We start from the raw sequence: 19,821 nt of genomic DNA, 5'->3' as shown, positions 1-19,821 counted from the left end.
GGCTTTTTCGCGCGCCGCGGCCGCTCGGGATCTCCCCCTCCCTCCCAGGCAGCAGCAGCGGAGGTGAGCTAGGGCGGCAGCGGCACATTTTTAGGTGCGGCATTCTGGCGCCGGCCACGCCGCCCCTAAAAATGTGCCGCCCCCAAGCACCAGCTTGTTTTGCTGGTGCCTAGAGCCGGCCCTGCACTCTCCCCATCCCATCCCTTCCCACCTTACCTGGGGAGGGCCAGGGCAGCCTGCTCTGGCGGGCCAGACCGGGAGGTGCGGCCGCAACATGTTCCAGCGGGCTGGGTTAGGTGGCATGGCTGCAGCGTGCTCCGGCGGGCTGGGCGGCGCGGTCACAGCCTGCTCTGGGGGGCAGGGCTGAGCGGCGTGGCTGCAGCCTGCTAGCCTCGAAGCTGCAGCTGCTTCAGAGGCGGGGGGGAGAGCAGCATGGCCAGAAGCGAAGAGACTCTGGCCCCGCCTCTTCCCTTCTGGCTCTGCTGCCTCTGTTGGGGGGGGAGGGGCTGTGTCCCACATCTCCCTCTCTATACCCGTTCATAAGCCGACCCCCTTCTCTGGTGCTTCCCTTTTTTACTAAAAAAATTCATCTTATGAACTAGTATATATGGTATGTTGTCCTCCGCTATCATCTCTCAGAATTATTCTCCTAATACATAGCTAAGCATTATTTTTTCTAAACAACAACATTTTTTGGAAATTAGAAACATACTTATCCTAAAAGAATTCCACACTTACACCGTCTAAAATGGATAATTTAATAAAAACAGTTATGAAAGAAAATAACTTCAATTAATAAATAATACCTGCCTCTTATGCAGCACTTTTCATCAATAGATCTCAAAATGCTTTACAAGAGCACCACTATCCCCATTTTACAGATGGGGAAACTGAATAAATAAGCATGTTATTACCTTCAGAATCATCGAGGGGAAAAATAAAATTGCCCTATATATTAATTTACAACAAGACCTATCACATCAGAATGCCCTTTGGGATTAAACAGTGCCATTTTATTACCTTCCCATTAGCTCTATTGATTTTATTCACAACTTCAGCAATAATGATCTTTTCTTCCACAGCATCTTTGAGTTTTTTGTACTTGGGGTTCTTGCTGATTTCCAGGTAAGCCCCATGGAATGGTTGCCCAACACTATGGAAGGACAAAACAATACAGAAACACTCCAGTTAAATTTGACCTTTGGGCAGAAGTAAAAAATCCCAGAACTGTCACATTCTGGTGCAGACTTTACAATGGTGGATTGGTGCCAATGGCAGTCCCAAAGACCTTATTCATGGGTATTGTATTTACTTGCCTACACTTTCCCACCATAGACCTTCATTAGTTGCATGATGTTTAACACAAGAATATATACAAATATCCCAGTCACAGCACTTAGGTAGATATTTTCCAATGGGGCTAAAGCAATTTGTAAGGCATTCAACTCTCACTGATTTGCATGGGAGTTGGGTGCCTATCAGTCCTCTGTGCCTTTGCAAATCTCTCCCTGAATATACGCCAGATTTGGACTGATCTCCGACTTAGTCCTATCTGACAGCATTCTGACGTCCAAAACCTCAACTGTACATTTTAATGCATAATATTGCATTCTTCAGTCTTGAACTGTTCCTACAGGAGAAGCATCACAACCAGAGATACAGTGAACACTGCTTCTTCCTTCCTGCAGCACAAAAGGGATTCCCGAGTTCCACAGGCAGTTGTCTATTGGCTGGAGGCAGACATAAAAAAAAATGGATGTGCCAACCAGGATCCAGGGATAGCACCCTCATAGAAATATGGCAGCCTCCACTTTTTCCAGCAGTGGGAAAGAGTGTAAATAAAACAAAACAAAACAAAAAATTGTTTTTCCATCTCCTCCTCTATTGTTAAGAGAAATAGAAAGAGCTGGTGCAGACACTTAAATACAATGAAGAAAAAGATATTGCAGGATCTATTACACAAAAGAAAGGAGAAAGACTGAGTGAAGCCTGGGATGGAAAGGAAGTATAAGAAAAGCAAGAGAGATGTCACAATTAACATATTTTTAAATGTATTAAATATAAAGTTGTTGGCTGCTGCTAATCTTTCCCATTAATACACAAATGTTGTATGCCTCTAAAATGCAGGCAGTATCAATTTGGGGACCTTTGAAGATCACATTTTCTCATCCTGGCTAATGGACTTAATCAGTCTAGGTTCTTAAGCTAGTAAGTACTGGGTAATATTTTCAAGTCCTGCTTCAGGCAACAGTGCTGCACAAGAAGTATATTTAGCCAAACAAGTTTTCAAGAAACACTAGCATCTCCCTCTCTCTGCTGCCACACAAACAAATTAGCTGAAAATGTTTTGTACGTCTTTAATCAGTGTGGTTTCATTTCATTCTGAATTTAGGAAGCATTTTGGTTGAAAATATAAAATATGGATTCTGGCTGAACCATGAGTTGAACATTTAATTACAATGGGTATTAGCTTTCATTTAATCAATTCTCCATTGCTCAAACAAGAAATCTCTCCACATTCAGATTCTGACTAGCAGGTTGGAGAGAACAGTCTAACAGAAGCTACTTTTATACAAAAATAAGACACTCCACAAGGTTTGTTTCCATTGAAAACTGAACTTCTAGTTTCTCAGCTCCAATCATAACTTAAATTTCAATCAAGCTTCTTTGAAGAGCCCCAGAACTGATTTTTATCAGCTTTACTGCATACAACACAAATATGTCTGCAGCCCAAGGAAAAATGTAGACATTTCTGCAATTACTTGAGCAATGTTAACTGGACAGATAGCACCAACTGGAGACTCATCAGAAATTCCCTGGTATTTTCAGGCCTCTACCTGTCTGAAATACTGATAAGAGTATTTGTAGAGATATGTAAGATTTTAGCCAGCCTAGATACTATCACTGAGTAGACAGAGTCTCTGGAATAGAAATAATTACCAAATAAATGTGGCCTTGGGAAGATAAAAAGCTTTACAAGTTCCATAATTTAAAGATATTTCTTAACATGCTTAACTACAAAATTGCCTAGTCCTCACATTCCAACACTGCTTACTTTTTTTATTAATATTTTGGCATCAATTAAGCTTAAAAAATGACCACAGCAAATCTGTTAGCAGCAAGTATTTTTGTTTGCTTCTTATTGTCCAAATCCTGAACAAGTGAGAAAGGCCTACATGCTGCTGCAAAGATCATTTTCCTAGCCTGTTGCTTTGACCTTGTCACTCCTCTCTTTGCAGCCCTCCACTGGCTACTCCCTTCTTTGCTGCCTCAGACATAAGCCACTTGTCTTTACTTTCAAGGCCCTTTACAACCTATCCCCACCAGAACAAGAGAGTCCTTGGGGGGGGAAAAAAAAAAAAGCCAGAATGCAGGGCAGTGGGAGGCCACAGGAGTGAGCAGTGGGGAGCAGGGGGCTATTGGAAGGAACTGGGAAGCAGGTAAGGGCAGTGGGGGAAGTTTGGGGAGCATGGGGTAACTCTCTGCAGAGCCTGTCCTGTCTCCACCTCCCCCCCCCCCCCCGATATCTCCTCTTCTCTTGCTAATGTGCCAGTTTCCACAACAGATATCCCAGCTACCTATACCCAGGACCTGCTCCCTGTGGAGACTGTGCTGTCCAACTCCCAACATCGCCTGGCTCCCGTTCTGCCTCAGGCTCCCAGAAGCTCCATCTCCTGAGCTCCCCCACCAAGTCCTGGCTGCAGCGCCCCAGCTCCCTTCATGCGGAGTGCCCAACCCCCAGCACCGGCCAGCTCAGATGACAGCCTGCAGCCAGAGACGGAAAGGAGCTGCCTGGCCCAGGACCAGAGGAAGTACTGGAATGCCACTCCTGCACGACTCAAGTGTGGATACCCACCTTCCCTGTCATCTCTCATTCACTATCTAAAGGTTGATGCCTGTCTCTGAGCAGACCATAATGCCAGCCTCCATCCCCTACTTGTTACATTTTCAAACAACCACTTTCATGCTCTGTCCTGCTGCCCCACATGCTGGGGAGGAGATCCCTGTAAACATCCACAAAGCCCCCTCCTTCAAACACTCCTTTGCGGTGACGCTGCCAAAAAACGTAACGGCGATGCTGCTAGTGTGCTGCAGACCACTGTTTATCAAGCTGACCAATACTGCCTCCTTGTTTCCTTGTACTCTTCCCCTGGATCTATCTATATCTCTCTGCTGTCTCTTCTCTTACACTTAGATTGTACGCTACCTGGGGCAGTGACCGTCTTTTTTTATTCTGTATTTGTACAGCACCTAGAACAGTCAGGTCCCGGTCCATGACTAATGCACTTTCATGCTATGGTAATACAAATAATTAATCATAATAAATCTGCACCGTGTTACTGCAGGGCTGGGAGATGGGATCCTTAGCGTCAATGTGTATTGTTTGCTCGGATATGGAGTAGCCAAGCCATGGCTTGGTATTGCTGGGGATGGTGGGAGGGAGTAGTGGACTCCACTGGTTGCTCTCTCTCATGTGGGATGTAGGCTACTTAGCTTCGCGCAGAGTGTGGGCTCCATGGCCTTTTCCACATTTGTGAGTGAGATTGTTAATTCCACCCCTTCACCTTGTTCCGTGGCTCTCTGTTGTGGCACTCACTGCCAGATCAACAAGGCAGGAGAAGGAGGTATCCAGTCCCCCTGTGCAGGTTCGCTAAATGTTTATTATGCAAAGAAACATCCTTTCTGCTATATTTGGGGTCTTGGCACATGAAAACAGTCCTCGGTGTTTACAGTGACAAAACTGATGGCAGTTTCTGGGTACAATGATTCTAACAGAACACGATCAAAAATCAGCAGTTTAACATTTAATTTAGAAGCAAATTGATTTCTGTGTAGGACTAACAAAATAAGCTACGAGACCTCCATGTTTTGATCAAGCCAGTAATCCAGAAACAAAAAATTCTCAAGGCATTTAGGATTAGCAAACTGGTCCACAACTAGCAGTTTGGGTGCAGATTATTTTTCTTTTACACTGTGAGCAGTGGTACCATAACAACTCATTACCTGGCTGGATATAAAGCTTTCTTGTCCTTGAAAAGTTCACTGGCTTCCAGTTTTTCTTCATATATAAGCTTCTGTTGATCTGTGAACTGGTCTCTGTACTTTTTACACTACAAAACATGACATTTTAGAGGAATCATAAATCATTCTTTGAAATCTGCTTTAATGCAGCAGCCATCACTGCTATTCACTTATTGCTTAAGATACACATTCTCAGTATATTTCTGGAGTGACTCAACTCCATCCCTACATGCCATGGTAACATAGCAACCACTAGCGGAGGCACTTCAGCCTTTGCCTGCTCTACACACCACTGCATTATATTAGACACAGAGATGATTTTAAAGAAAGTATTTCATTTAAGTATATATGGTTAGCTGACTGTACTGTCAGCTAAAATCCCAACAGTACTCCTCTGTAGGAGTTCACAAGAACAAAGCGTCACAGGTGTGTGTTTTTTGTTGGTTTTTTTTTTTTTTTTTTTTGCTATGATGTACTACAACACAGCCACTTTACATAATTGATACAATAATCAGGATCTGGCTGTTCCTTTTAGCAGGCAGAACTGTATTGTTGTAAATGTTTCATCCAGGAGTTGCTTTGAGTGGGGCCCCCTACTTCCAGCATTAACTCAACTTTCTGAAAGCAAACACAATTTAGAATATAAACAACGTCAAATAATTATCCATAGCTATTAATACACATACACAAATATACAGAACTATCATAGTGTGGCTGAAGAATTTAGATCTGTTTGCAGAATTCAGCATGTTCCCAATTTACCATGTTAAAAAGTTACAAGAGAATCTTTGTCCTTGACAATTCGCAGAAAATGGCACAGTTGCAAAGAGATCATCATGGATGCTGAGTGCTCACCAAGTGTCTCGTCAGCACTTCAATAGATTCTCGCCATTTTCTCCATTAACAGGTCCAAAACAAATTTCAGCTAACCACAGTTCACATGCATAATATTCCACTGAGTATTTCCAGTTTTAGACTGAGTGAACACCAGTCCTGGATATGAACATAAGTATTATAAGCTACCAGTTATGCATATTCACTTCATATTAAATTGAGAGCCGGGGGGAGGGGAAGCAATACACTTTACTCTTTTTTTCCCCAATCACTGAAAGGACTAGATAATGTATGGTTACGTCTGGAAGGCCAAACAGAATGATAAAAACAAACAGTTTATGCAAAAAAATTAGTGGCCAACACTGTAGCAAATATTTCCTAAAAATACATCCTCCATAAACAAAACGGAGGCACTCAAATCATATGACCAAAATGTACCCTACCCTCCACAAGTGGAAAATCCTCTTCAGTTCCTTGTGAGTTGAATCCAAGAAGAGGTAAGGCCTTGCTGGCCAGTTTTTGTCTACTGGTGATAAAGAAGGCATCTTATTCTTCATTTCCAAGAAGTACTTTTGCATCTGTGATAAATTTGAAGGAAGATGTATTATTAATCTCAACCAGTAAAGCTATTGAAACAAGCTAGAAATGACAGGTGCTGTTCAACAGTAAGTGTTGTTATTCAACTGCAACTCCCACATTTATTAAGCCTGCTCACAAGTTTGGGAGGCTAAATTTACTGAGAAATGCTGATGCTGCTTTAGGTGTAGGCTGCCCATGTCCTTAAATTCAAAACATGTTAATATCCCTTCTTTACAACATAAAGAACTAAATGGTCATGCTATCAGTGTGTAGTATGACAACTCCTTTACAAATATTATTAAGACACTCATGTAGCTAACACTTCTGGCTATGCTAGAAAACAAAATTTTACATTAACCTATAATGTATATAGGTACTTACAATTTTCTGAAGTGTAAATTCATAAATTTTCCTTCCAGCATTGGCTCGGAAGAATTTCCTGTATTCTCTACGGACCTGAAACATTAAACAAGCCTTCAGAGTGAATATGCATAATTAAAATTTACCCATGAATGGTTTTAACTACACATTGTACATTAAGAAAGTGAAAAGTGAAGTTACAAATGTGGCCAATGGAAACAACAGAAAAATCAGGCATACTCAAGATGTGGGAAATAGGTCACAGACAAAGATAAAAGTTGCCTGAAGCTGCAAAGAACTATATTAAAAGTGATACTGTAAAAAAAAGTAGAGGACTTTCCATTATCTTTACAACTGTCAAATATGATTAAGTTGATTGAAAATATTTTCACAGCTTTTTTGCTGTAAGCCTGGGATAAAGAGAGTGGAGCTCTTTTAGTGATAAGGATTTTATTGAATCTTAATTGCCACTGAGTCGATTTGTGAATTATTTTGTTAATTGATCGGAGGATTTTTTTCTGTACATGTACTTGGAGGTTTTTTGATGTGTGTATTTTATAAACCTAAATAAACAGAGATAATGATAAACATTAATTAAAGTGAATTCAGAAGAAAAGTACTATACATCAAATTTTTCATACAAGTGCTTTAAAAAAATATCAGGAAAATGAGTTACTGGTGACTGTGAAAGGAGCAGAGAAAATAGATTAATTTTGCTTAGGGTCAGACGCGTGAAATAAAATTTAGCAGAAAAAATCATGAGTAATCATTAGAAGCCACTTTTAGAGGAGATTTCTGATACTACTTTATATACATGATTTTTAAAGCAACTCTAAGGTAGAAAACTGAGAAATTTCTACCTACCTCTGGTATTACCACTACCATGGTATCTAACCTCTCCAACGATTACACATTTGAAACCAAAATTGATACAACACACCTTATTTGGACTTTTGTGAAATGCCCAAAATTCATGACAAGTTAGCTGAAATTCATGAACTTTTTTGCATGCCTTGGCTGAGTTAGAAGCAAACCTGTTAACGTTTTTAGTGGAAATCAGGAAAAACGGCTATGGTCTTGTATACTTTTCCGCACAGCAAGCTCAGTGGTTTTGGCGAATTTTGTATAGTGTTCTTGGATTCATCTGAACCAAAACCAAAGTGAAAGCCAGGGGGTGAAAACCCACATTATTCAAAACACAAAAGGTTCACATAGCCCCATGCCGCCAGCCCTCTCTCCCATCCAGAGCTTCTCACACAGCTTGACTCTAAGCCACCATTTTAAAAAGAAGAATTTCTCAAATGTTCTAATAAAAAAAAAAAAAAAAAACCATTGGGGGGGGGACTTTTTAATCACACATTATTGAGATATGTTAACAGCATTAACAGTATTTAAAGTGCTTCATTCTCTCCAAACTTTCTCCGTTCACATTTTTCTTTTCCTCTTCCGTTAATAAGAAAAATGCTTGGAGTTTTCATATGTTGACTTCTACAAGGGATTTTTTTTTTAATGAATTGCAGAAATGTTCAGTAAAACCTATATCTTCCTTATGCTGTTAAGGTTTAGCCCTCTCTAATTAGCACACAACCATTATCGGCACGTTAGCAATGGATATTATCCACCTATAGACAGATTAACACCTTCAATCCCAGTCTGACAATATTCACTGAAAAATATTAAAAAGGTGACTTCCTTGTAATACATGGGTCCCATATCTCACCGAGTTCTAACTGGCATTCCTTAAAAACAAAGTTGCTATTACTCTTCATGAGCAGCAGTCTGTGTAAACTTAGTTTTTAATGAGAATACTGTAACACACACACACACTCTCTCTCTCCCCCTCCCCCTCCCACTCCTGGCACAGTAGGAAAGCCAGCAACAATATAATTCCTTGGCAGATCAGTACTAGAGAACCCCAAATCTGGGAAGTACTGTACATGGTATTAAAATCCCATTTATTTACTATAAACCAGAAAAATAAATAAAAAATAAATTTAGAAATCTTGATCCAGCTCTATTTTTCAAAATACTAATGATCATGATTCAAATAGGCGAAAGTGCTTTGATTTAAAAGCTATTAATTCAAAAGCTTCCCTCTACAAACATGTTGGAAGAAAATAGGTATCTAACCAGGCAAACAAATCACACAGTATTGGCGTAGAAATGATTATACATAGCTAGGATCTTGCCATGGAACTCACAGTGTGTATTCATATTCCAAAGAATGAGTCCATTAGATGAGTCCATTTCTGCTAGAAATAAAACCTTCAAAACCATAGCATATACAGACAAAGGCATGCCCTTGCCATATAACATGTTAAAGGTTTTGGCTTTATTAAAGTTAGGTTTCATTTAAAAAATAATGCTCAATATACAGCAGTGTTCTTGACTTCTTAGAAGGGACATTCTCTTGGTTTCTAATCATAAAAGCTGACCTACCTTGACAGCAGTAAAGCATGATTCTAATCTGAAGAGTGACTTCTAAAAATGGCATCTTCATATCCCCTGCTCTCCTTCCCATATATATATATATATATATATATATATATATATATATATTGAGTCACATTTAATTTAGTGACAATAAGTTTTCACTACATTTTATCCATGTTAGCATACAATAGAACAACTCTGAAGAGTTATGACTTATGCATCACCAACAGAACTGTCAATAAAGTTTCAACTATAGAAACCTGTCCCCATTTACACTTGTGTAATCCCGGTTTGGCCCAGAAGATCTCTATTAGTGTTGACGACGATCAACCAAAAAACACTCATCTGGTCTCTCAGATCTAAGTGCTCAAGGACAGCAGTTTAAAACCTTTTTCTTGTAAATTAAGCAAAAGGTGATATGCAAGCACTGTAACACAAACATGGAGGCCTGTAAAATGCCATTTTCAAAGTCTATTCACAGAACAGAACTACACTTTACAGATTGCAAATGTATTTTCTTTTGCGAACCAATCTTCAATGTAGAGGGATATAGAAAAAATGGAGTTAACAGATTGTAATCATTTGACTTTTCTAAGAAGGCCTGGCCTGGCCTCCCCGGAATAGATGTCACAGCATACAATGCTGCATTATCAAAACAACTCAAAGGAAAGCGACTGGACACTATGCTTAACTCTAGGTCACACTTTGGCCATCCCACATACATCAGTAGGTCTAAAATGAGCAGCAATGACAGTCAAATAGTCACACCCTACTTCCCATTGTAACAAGAATAGGTCAGGAAAAGAAAATACTTGTTTGTAATCTTTCCAGATGGGATCCTTGCCAACGTAGGTCAAATTTTAAGTCAACAACCATGATCGTGTCCCTTTAATTAAAAACATTTTTGGCATTTTATCTTCCACTTGAAAATTGAAACGTCTGATAAAACAAGGAATATCTTCAGATTAAAGACAGCTGTAAATGTAACACAATTGTTAAAAAGGTTTACAAATGTCTCATTTAACAGACATTTTTGGATTAAGGATTTTTCAATAAAAAAAGTCCATGACAAAACTAAGATCATGCTCACTAGTGATCCCACACAATTAATAGTTTATTATGTGTTAGTAGATGCCAGGCTTTGTTGAGTTCATTGTTGACACAAGGGAGTGGTTGAGAAAGTACCTTCAGTCCAAGCCAGTAAGCCCAAATGACTGCAACAGCATGCTTACGCCTAGCCTCCTCCTTCAAGCGTTTCAATTCCCTTCGAGCCTAAAATGTTTAGATAGTGAATAAAAGAGACAGCCCGATGCAGATAGCACAATGACCAGGAAAAAGATCCTCCCAGACAGAACAGCCGATTTATGAATAAGATATAGAAAGATGGAAGAACAGCATATAAACCATTAAAACCCAATGTGTCAGTGTGGAAATGGTGTTAAGGCACAAATGTGGTCAATACAAGCCTCTAAACTGCTTCACTAATACAAAAGGTAAGAATTACACAGGCTCCATTATTTGCTATGAACATTTGTATAATATTTGCCATGCGTGTCTGCAAATCATCAATGTTGAGTGTCTGATGCTTGATTTTAATGGAAAGCTTTCCCTTCAGTTACAAAACCAAAGCAATATTTATGAAAGTGAAGCATAACTGAAATCACACTATACACTCCACTCCTCCAATGACAAGTGCCTGAGCACAGTATGATTAACTCTAACAATTTAAATTATGATTTATTTTTGGTCCTAGTCACAACTTTAAATAAAAGAATACTTCTCACACAATTTTACACACTATTTAGAACTTTCATTTCTGGGGTTTAGTTAAGATTCCAATATATTTTTTTCTCCAATCTGGCAAATGATCTCTTTCTCTTTCTGATTCTCCACACGATGAAGACATTGGTGACGTCATACCACCAAAAAGCATGACTTCATCACATGCAAAACAAGGAGACAGGTACATAAATTTCATCTATAGTCTTTGTTTAGGCAAGCAAAATTCCCAAGTACTATACATAAAGACATGAGATTCTGTTAAGTTACACTTTTTACATTTCAGAAGGTATTAGTAAATTTATTTGTTCAGTTATTTAAAGACACAAGACCAACAAATAAGTAGCTTCAATTGGTTTGGATAGGACATAACAGTAATAGTAGTTATAGCTATGTACTTGCAGTATTTATATCTTGTCAAGTATACTGAGGGAACTGTGAATCCACACCCACCTTTGCCAGTTGCACTTTTTGGATACTCTTCCAATTTAACAATAAAGGCTATTCTCCATTAATTTAAGCCTTTATAAAGGATACATTTTAGTTCATTTGGGATGGTACACAAATTCAAATTCTCAGTGTATGGCATGCTAATGCTAAGGACACTGCATAGTCAATATCTGCCTGAATTTTGAAGAAGGAGGAATTTGAGTTACCTCATTTCTACAGTTTTTGAAAAAAAAAATTAAACAAATGTAAAAATAATCACTGGAGATAGACGGCTCCTGAAGCTTTTGCTTTAATTTCCCTCTTAAGAAAAGAGAGTTTCCTAAGATGACAGGAAGTTGTCAGATACTGAAAATTTCTTATAACCCTGATGAGCCAAATTAAATTGGTTACTATTAAGTTTATGCCTGAGGGCATGGTAGGCACATTTTTATTTAAATTTGATTCATGTTTAACCAAAAAAACCCACACACACCCTACTAAAATGTACAATAAAAATATAAACCAATGTGCAAGATATTTTAATTAGGTACTGTAATATAGAATTAATGTTGCATTTTTGTTTGCCATGTCCTTTTTTAATAGAAAAATACATCTTTACTCTACATCAGTTTGCCAAAACTGCTACTGAGCTATTACTTTGCATGAGGGACTTATCACTAAGGCATTAACAATTTAATCAATTGTTTTATATGTTGATATCAAGCACCATAATAAACATGATTTTTTAAATATATATTAATATAAATAACATTTATACTACCCTAGTTAGGACAAGACAGCGAGGCTTCATATTTACATAAAATAAATTGAGAAAAAAATTGTGTCTGATAATGACAGCTTTTTAACAGTTTACTCTGACACCTGAAGATCAAACTAGAAATAAAAAGATCTCTTATGAGCTAAATTCTGTAGATATTTATATGTTAATTCCCAGGGTTATTTTTCCATTCTAAGAGATTTATTTCTTAAACAAAATAAAATGGCTACGATCAAGCTCAGCATTGTACTTCTGCTGTATTTTAGCACGCTACTAGAATCAGAGATATTTCTTTCCTCATTTAACTCGCAAGGTGTTTTGATAGCATATATAAAGCAGGATCCAAGTAATAATTGGGCTATATTAAAATTTTAATTGACTGAATAAAAATTCTAAGTCAATAAACAGTTTTTGTTAATTAAAACAATCGTTTCAACGTTATTCCCTAGTGCACAACATTTCAAATGTTCACATAACCCAAAGCTGCAGCCTGGGATTAGCGAGAATCTTTCAGTGGGACTTCGCTTTTGAAAACAAACAGCTGATGCTGGAATTCCTGGGATTTTTCTAGGGCCATAAATTGAGAACTGCATACTAACATTTTCTCAAATTTGGGTCATAATATTGTACTTAATTTGCAATATTGGACTTCTCTTACACAACCAAAGAAACAATCAAAACTGATTTCAGATTTTGTACAAATTATAAATAGAAGATGTTTACATTTTTAAAATGTACTATTTTGAATTGAAAAGGAGCCTGTTTAATTTAGGTCACAGAATACACAATCCAATTAAAAGAAATCTAGATGTGTATCACTGCAAGCACTTAACAGAAAAACACATGCTTGGGACATTTACATTTAGTTCAAATGCATTTTCTAACTTGACCGTACTGCACTCTAATCATTTTTAATCTAGTCTAATGACTTGTTAGTAAGCAATCAGTACTATTTGGCTGGGCATGCTTAGAATTTCCTAATATACAAGGCAAACATTTAGGATGCTGTCAGGTTTATTAAGTGTGGCATAAATAGAAATGGGAAAAATCAAGGATCATGCTTTAGTATCTACTAGGTCACTTGTATTAGTTATTAATCCTCACTATTTACTACTGATTAAAGTTGGGTGTTGTTGGGTAATGAAAGAATCATGGAACGAGTGCATGAAGTACCTTATATCCAAGCCAGTAAGCCCAAATAACAGCAATAGCATGTTTATTTCTAGCCTCCTCCTTCAGTCGTCTCAGTTCCCTTCGCGCCTGTGGTGTATTTGAAAATGGGTTATAGAAAAAGTTTAGGGCAGAAAAGGTTACTGCAGGTCCCAATGGAGAGAGAGAGAAAGAAAGAAACCAGTCACTACAAAACCATAAATATAAAAGCATGTCCTGGTTTTCCAGATTGCAACTGTTAAAATGTGTGCAGCAAAGAGAAATGGAAGTTAAGTAGTTTAAGCCATTCAAAACATTTCTCTCTGTCTTTTCTGGGGGAACTTAGCTCCAAACACTGGCTTTGAAACACTGAATGTTTGCTGGCATTTTCTTACCTGGGTACCATGCCAATAAGCTGCAATGGTTGTGGCTGCTTCCTTACAGCGCTTCTGATGCTTAAGTTCTCGAAGAAGTTTTCGAGCCTGTGATCAATCAAAAGAAAAAAAAGGAATACTCTTACTTCTAACCCCAGCTTAATTTCAAAATGATTTACACCCTATTGTGTCTTTCTAGTTCAAATCTGAGAGGGAGGAAAACAAAACAAAAACCCCAACACAACCTCGAATGTTGCAGATGGACAAGCAGAATAACGCGCAGATCTGAGAGGATGGAACTTGGACTGGGACTCTTGGTTCAATTTCTGGCTCTGCCACAGACTTCTCATGTGACTTGGGACAGGTCGCTGATGTCTCTGTGCCTCAATTTCCCTCTGTACAATCGGGATAATATTTCACTTCCACCCTTCATCTATCTCATCAGTTTCGATTGTGGGTGGGATTTTCAGAAGAGCCTGATTGATTTAGGAACACAACTCTCACTGAGTTTCAATGGGATATGTACTCCTGAATCATTTTGACACTTAAAAAGCTCAACCTGCCTCCTCTTCAAGGCAGTCTCTCGCTCTGTGTCTGTGCAGTGGTTAGCACAATATTGCCCCAGCCTTGGTTAGCATCTCTAAGCACTAGCATAACACAAATACTAATCACAAATGTCATTGTTTTGGTCTGCCCTCAGAGGCTGCTGGCACTTAGGGATGGTCTTCATTCCAGTGTCAGTTCAAGCTATAATTCAAGTGTTTCCCCTATCCCAGCTCCCATTCACAGACAAAAAAAAAAAAAAAATCTCTCTGGTTCTTGTTAAGTGGTCCTTTAAATGCAACCTAGCTATCTCATGGGGCGAAGGGGAGGTAAGGAAAGTTGAAACCCAAATGCCGATGATGCTGAAGCTAGCAAAGCATTGGGGGACAGCTACTGTTTTATGGCTCATCAAATCGTTCTGTGCTACTCGGGGGTTATTTGGCAGTGTGGCCACTCCCAGTCGAGCTAGGCTAACTTGAAGATTAAATCAAATGTAGGTAACTCAAGCTAACTGCCATGAAGAGATACTTAAGAGTCTAGGTAAGAATACTGTTCCTCCAACAGACAACTCTATCAGTAGCTTGGCAGGATGTTAGTAGTCATTAAATAGATAATCAGGACAAAAAAAATTCTAAACTCCCTCTTTCCCACTCTGATCCTCACAGGGGAAAGTTATGAAATAACTTTCATCTCAGCTTTCAGTTTAAAAAAGCAAGTTTTGAGCCCTCGTGGTTGAAAAGATAACCTTCTACATGTGAATTGAGTATGAATCGATGTCATGCCTACCTGAGCCCATAGACAACCTCAAAAATGACTTACAGGTGTGAGCTCCCATAAGTCAATTACAAATGAGTGTCAGTTCTAAAGCCAGATAATGACAGTTCAGCGTCAATTTAAAATGATCAACAGAGTAGTAGTTAAAGTGGATGGAATAGGAAAGGAGGTGGGACAAAAACCTTGAGGGAGAATACTGGGAGTTGCTGCAAGAAGAATAGAGGAGACGTGCAAAGACAGATAAGAGGTACAGAATCAGAAAAACAAAAATGTGAACAGAAGAGAAACCAAGGGAAGAAATAGCAGTGGCCTAAAGAGGAGCAGATTTTCTCAATGAGTAATACTGAATGGGACAATGAAGGTATTGAATAAATAATACAGTTGCTACAGAAAAGCTGTATTCTCTCCTGGATCTCTGAAAACCCTCCCACTCATGAGTAAGAGATCCACTGTGGACAGAGAGGCATATGAAGCCCTAAATCTATTTCCTATATCATAACTAACAAAGCCCTCTTCTCTGAATGAGCTTGAGACCCCCCCTAGTTTTACATCAGGTTTGTAAAATTCTTCATTTGAGTAAAATCTTTCAGTTCTTCATACACTCTTCTTTATAAATACATCATAAGGATAAACACCAGGGAGGGACTAGAGTTATTTAATGGCCAATGTTGGCACAAGAACAAATGGATATAAATTGGCCATCAATAAGTATAGGCTTAAAATTAGATGAAAGTTTCTAACCATCAGAGGAGTAAAGTTCTGGAACAGCCTTCCATGGTGAGTAGTGCGGGAAAAATCCTAACTTGTTTCAAGACTCAGCTTGATAAGTTTATGGAGGGGATGGTATGATAAGATATATGCCATTGTAGACAAAGCCATCCACAACTGCTACTAGCAAATATCTCTAATGGCTGAAGATGGGACACCAAATGGGAGGACTTTGAGTTACTGCAGAGAATTTTTTCTTAGGTGTCTGGCTGGTGGGTCTTGCCCAAATGCTCAGGGTCTAATTGATTACCATATTTGGGGTCAGTAAGGAATTTTCCTTCAAGTCAGACCCTGGGTTTTTTCTCCTTCTTCTGCTGAGTGGGGCATGGGTCACTTGCTGGTTTGAACTACAGTAAATGGTGGATTCTCTGTAACCTTGAAGTCTTTAAACCATGATTTGAGGACTTCAGTAACTCAGAGGTTATGGACCTTTTAGTTATAGATCAAATAGCTTTTCTGATCAGCTTTAGCACATTTATGTTCTAAACTAGGGCTTCTCAACCCGTGGGTTAGGACCCAAAACTGGATCACCAGAATGTTTCAAAGGGTCGTGTGGCAGCTCCTGTGGCTCCTGTCCCACGAGGCTGGCTGGGCCCACCTCCCTGCTCCTGGCCCTGCCACCTCTGGAGTCCCAGCATCACGATGACAGGAGTCCAAATAGGCCAAATTTGAGTGAGTGTGACTGCAACACCAGGAGCCGGGTCAGAATTCCACTCACATGCATTTGGTCCAGTCAGGAGGGTGGGGTCAAACCTGAGTGATGCTTCAACCCCAGAGGTGAGCCTACAAAAGACCAAGTTAAGATCACACTGGGGGACAGGAGCCTGTACCCATGGGAAGAGTCTCTCAAGCCCTCTCAAGAATCTGACCATCATGTAATGGGAAACCATTATCTGTCCTTGGATCAGCAGGTGAAAACCAGAGATGGCCGCAAGATGCACTCTAATGGAAGTGTGTGCCAGGCTCTGGTTCCTCAAATGGAGCAGAACAGCCTGTACAGAAGAATGCGAGGGAGAGATGCCACACTCAGATGCCCAGCGGGAAAACCTCGTCCACTTGGCCAGGTAAGTCAGTCTGGTTGAGGGCTTCCTACTTCCCAGGAGGACCTGTTGGACTCCTTCTGAACAGGTCTGCTCCAGCCACATAGCATCCATGCCAAGAGGTGGAGAGACTTGAGGTTGGAGTGTAGGAGCCGACCGTGGTCCTCTGACAGCAGGCCCTGTCGGTTGGGCAGGGGCCAAGGAAGGGCCGCTGCCAGGTTCATGAGCATGCTAAACCAGTGCGGGCAAGGTCACGCCGGGACGATCACAACAACCTGCGCTCTGTCTCTCTTGATCTTTGCCAGGACCCTGCTGCTGAGTGGAATTGGACAGAACGCATACCTCGGGATCCCTAACCACGACAGGAGAAAGGCATCGGAAAGGAAGCCTTTGCTCAGCCCTTTCCAAAAACAGAACCGGTGGAATTTCCTGTTCTGTCTGGTGGCAAACAGGTCCGCTTGGGGAATTCCCCACCTTTGGAAGATAATGCAGGCTACCTCTGGATGGAGCAACCACTCGTGGTAAGAGGAGAAGTCCCTGCTAAGCTGGTCCGCCAGCGTATTCTTGACGCCGGGAAGGTGACAAGCTTCCAGGTGGATTTTGTGGCTTAAAGTGCATAAGTCCCAAAGACGGAGTACCTCTTGACAGAGTCGACGAGCGCGCTTCCCCTTGCCTGTTTATGCAGAACATTGAGACTGTGTTGTCCATCAGGACTCGTACCACCTTGCCCGACAGGTGGGGCAGGAAAACGCTGCACGCCAGCTGGACTGCTCGGAGCTCTTTGACGTTTATGTGCAACTTCGCCTCCTCTGGGGACCACATCCCCTGTGTCTGGAGTTCGCCGAGATGCACACCCCAGCCGAGGTCTGAGGCATCTGACAGCAACTCGATGGAGTGAAGGGGGTTGTCTGACGCTGCCTGGAGGGCTGTCCTGACCATGGTTGTGCTCTCATTAAGGATCGCTCAGAACTCCTTGGAAGCCTCGGAGAGCGACCCTTTGAACTTCGCCTTGGCTTGCCATATATTGAAGTCATATTGGCCAAGGAGGGCCTGGTGGTTGGCCACTCTTAGCTGAAGGCTAGAAGACGAATAAAACTTACACCCAAAGAGATCCAACCTCCTTGAGTCTTTATTTTTGGGGGTGCCCTTGCCTCTCCCAGGATGCCCTTGCCTGTCTTTGTGGTTAACCATCTCACAAGGGAATTGGGGGCAGGGCGGGAGTATAAGTACTCAAGCCCTTTGGTTGGCACAAAGTACTTGTGTTCAGCCCTCTTAGAGATTGGGGCCAGGGAAGAGGGAGTCGCCAAACCACTATTAATCTGAGTTTGCACAAATAATAATTTCATGTTCTCAATTCTTTTAGGACATGCAATAGCATAAACTGGCACCTGTCCTACAACTGTTGGGACTACCCTTGTAGCACACGAAGAGTTTACTTTGTGAAGGATATAACAATACTAAGATGCCAAGATTTTTTCCTCACAAGATAAAAGGTGGGCTCGCCTCTTTCCTGAAACTAGGTTTTAGGTGTAAGATTTTAGATATCCTCCAGTCTCTGTCTGAGCACTAAGGCAATCTCATTTTTATCTCTTTTTACCACCTTGCTCCTTATAGTCTGTGTCATGGTGACAATTCTTCCTTCAAGAGCACTGGATAGGATTCTTTGAAGAGAGGCAATGCCACAACAAGTTGGGGGTAAAGATAGGGTGGGGTAATGGGACACACTCTCTCCAAGGGCCAAGTATTCTGTATCAAGAGCATTCCCATATCCCCAGCAGGCACAGACGACTGCATTCAGGACAATCTGACCCAGGACCTGGCTGACCCATAAACTTTATAAAACTGTGTTCAGTTTTGTCTATGGATTTGAAAGTCTCTAAATCGGAGAGTGAATCTGCTACTTACCACTCATCTCTCCTCAACTGAGCCCAACATCCTCAGATTTTATTAGCCTAGGCTAGCAGAACCCAAGGCAGTCGCTGCTCAGTAATATCAAACTCACCTTCCATCCTCTGATGTAAGACTGTACTACAATGGCCGAACTCTTTATCCTCTGATACTTCTTTTGTTGCTGTATTAAAAATCAATAAATACCGTTCAGCAGAGAAAGTCATGGTTTTAAAACTGCTTTACATCAAAACATTCTTTGGTAACATCTAATAAATATATTCATATTGCAATTTAATCAAAAAACTAATGGAGAAGAGTGGGTTAATTTCTGAACACAAATGAGGGTGTGGATTTCACATCTAACTCAAGAGGAAACAAACGCACAGACAGCAGAGTACACAGACAAGGCCACTTTATACACAAAGAAAGACTAACTTCCTGGCCAACAGAGGAAAGTTATGTGAATTAAATACGAACAGCCACTGTTTTGTCGTCTTTCCCACCAACAAAATAGCTCAGATTGTCACAAACGCTTTGCTCCAGTTTGTCAGCTGAGCTTGCCATTGACAATCATAAGGCTTCTGTTGTTCTTCACACCCATTGCTCTCTTATAGTATCAGTACTGATAATAGTTTAAAAAAGATAGTTTGCTGATGCCGGACTGGAATGCTATCCACCTAAGTCAGTTTGATGTACACCCTCTTGACAATTTCCTTAGCAGTTGAACATTTTCCTCTTAAGATCAATAAGATCCTTATTTTTCTAGTAAGCTGCTGGTTAATCTAATACCCTATCAGCAACAGGCTGAAGGTTCTGCAATGCAACATGAAGGGCCAAATACTCAGCTCAGCACCCAGTCCGAAAAAACTGTGCTGGTCAGCTATGCTGAGGGGCGGGTGTGGGTAAGAGGAAATGAATCTTGCATTGTTCCTTTAAGATGGATATTTCTAATGGAAGTTTCAAGATAATCTAACATTCTGTTTTACAGCACCGTTGAGGGTAATCTTAAAATTCAGGCTCTAGTTTAGCCCTTTTCAATTGCTAATCCAGATGTCTAGATGTTAGAAGC

General features: G+C 40.4%; 1 protein-coding gene across 1 annotated transcript in view; it reads right to left on the bottom strand.

The window, feature by feature from the left end:
• The window catches only part of MYO1B (myosin IB), a 194,932-nt gene that overhangs the window by 15,646 nt on the left and 159,465 nt on the right, over window positions 1–19,821 (bottom strand). Inside the window, exons 20-27 of the mRNA XM_026647749.2 lie at window positions 18,865–18,933; window positions 13,759–13,845; window positions 13,388–13,474; window positions 10,414–10,500; window positions 6,817–6,891; window positions 6,300–6,434; window positions 5,005–5,111; window positions 1,021–1,153 (exon numbers count right to left, since the gene is read on the bottom strand). Of these exons, the coding sequence (XP_026503534.1) occupies window positions 1,021–1,153; window positions 5,005–5,111; window positions 6,300–6,434; window positions 6,817–6,891; window positions 10,414–10,500; window positions 13,388–13,474; window positions 13,759–13,845; window positions 18,865–18,933 (780 nt within the window). The remainder of the gene's footprint in view (window positions 1–1,020; window positions 1,154–5,004; window positions 5,112–6,299; window positions 6,435–6,816; window positions 6,892–10,413; window positions 10,501–13,387; window positions 13,475–13,758; window positions 13,846–18,864; window positions 18,934–19,821) is intronic.

This window comes from Terrapene carolina, unplaced genomic scaffold (assembly GCF_002925995.2).
Source record: "Terrapene carolina triunguis isolate 2854851 unplaced genomic scaffold, T_m_triunguis-2.0 Scaffold62, whole genome shotgun sequence".
Lineage (NCBI taxonomy): Eukaryota > Metazoa > Chordata > Testudines > Emydidae > Terrapene > Terrapene triunguis.
Note: the sequence above shows the minus strand (reverse complement) of the source record. Positions and strands in the feature narration are given on the sequence as shown.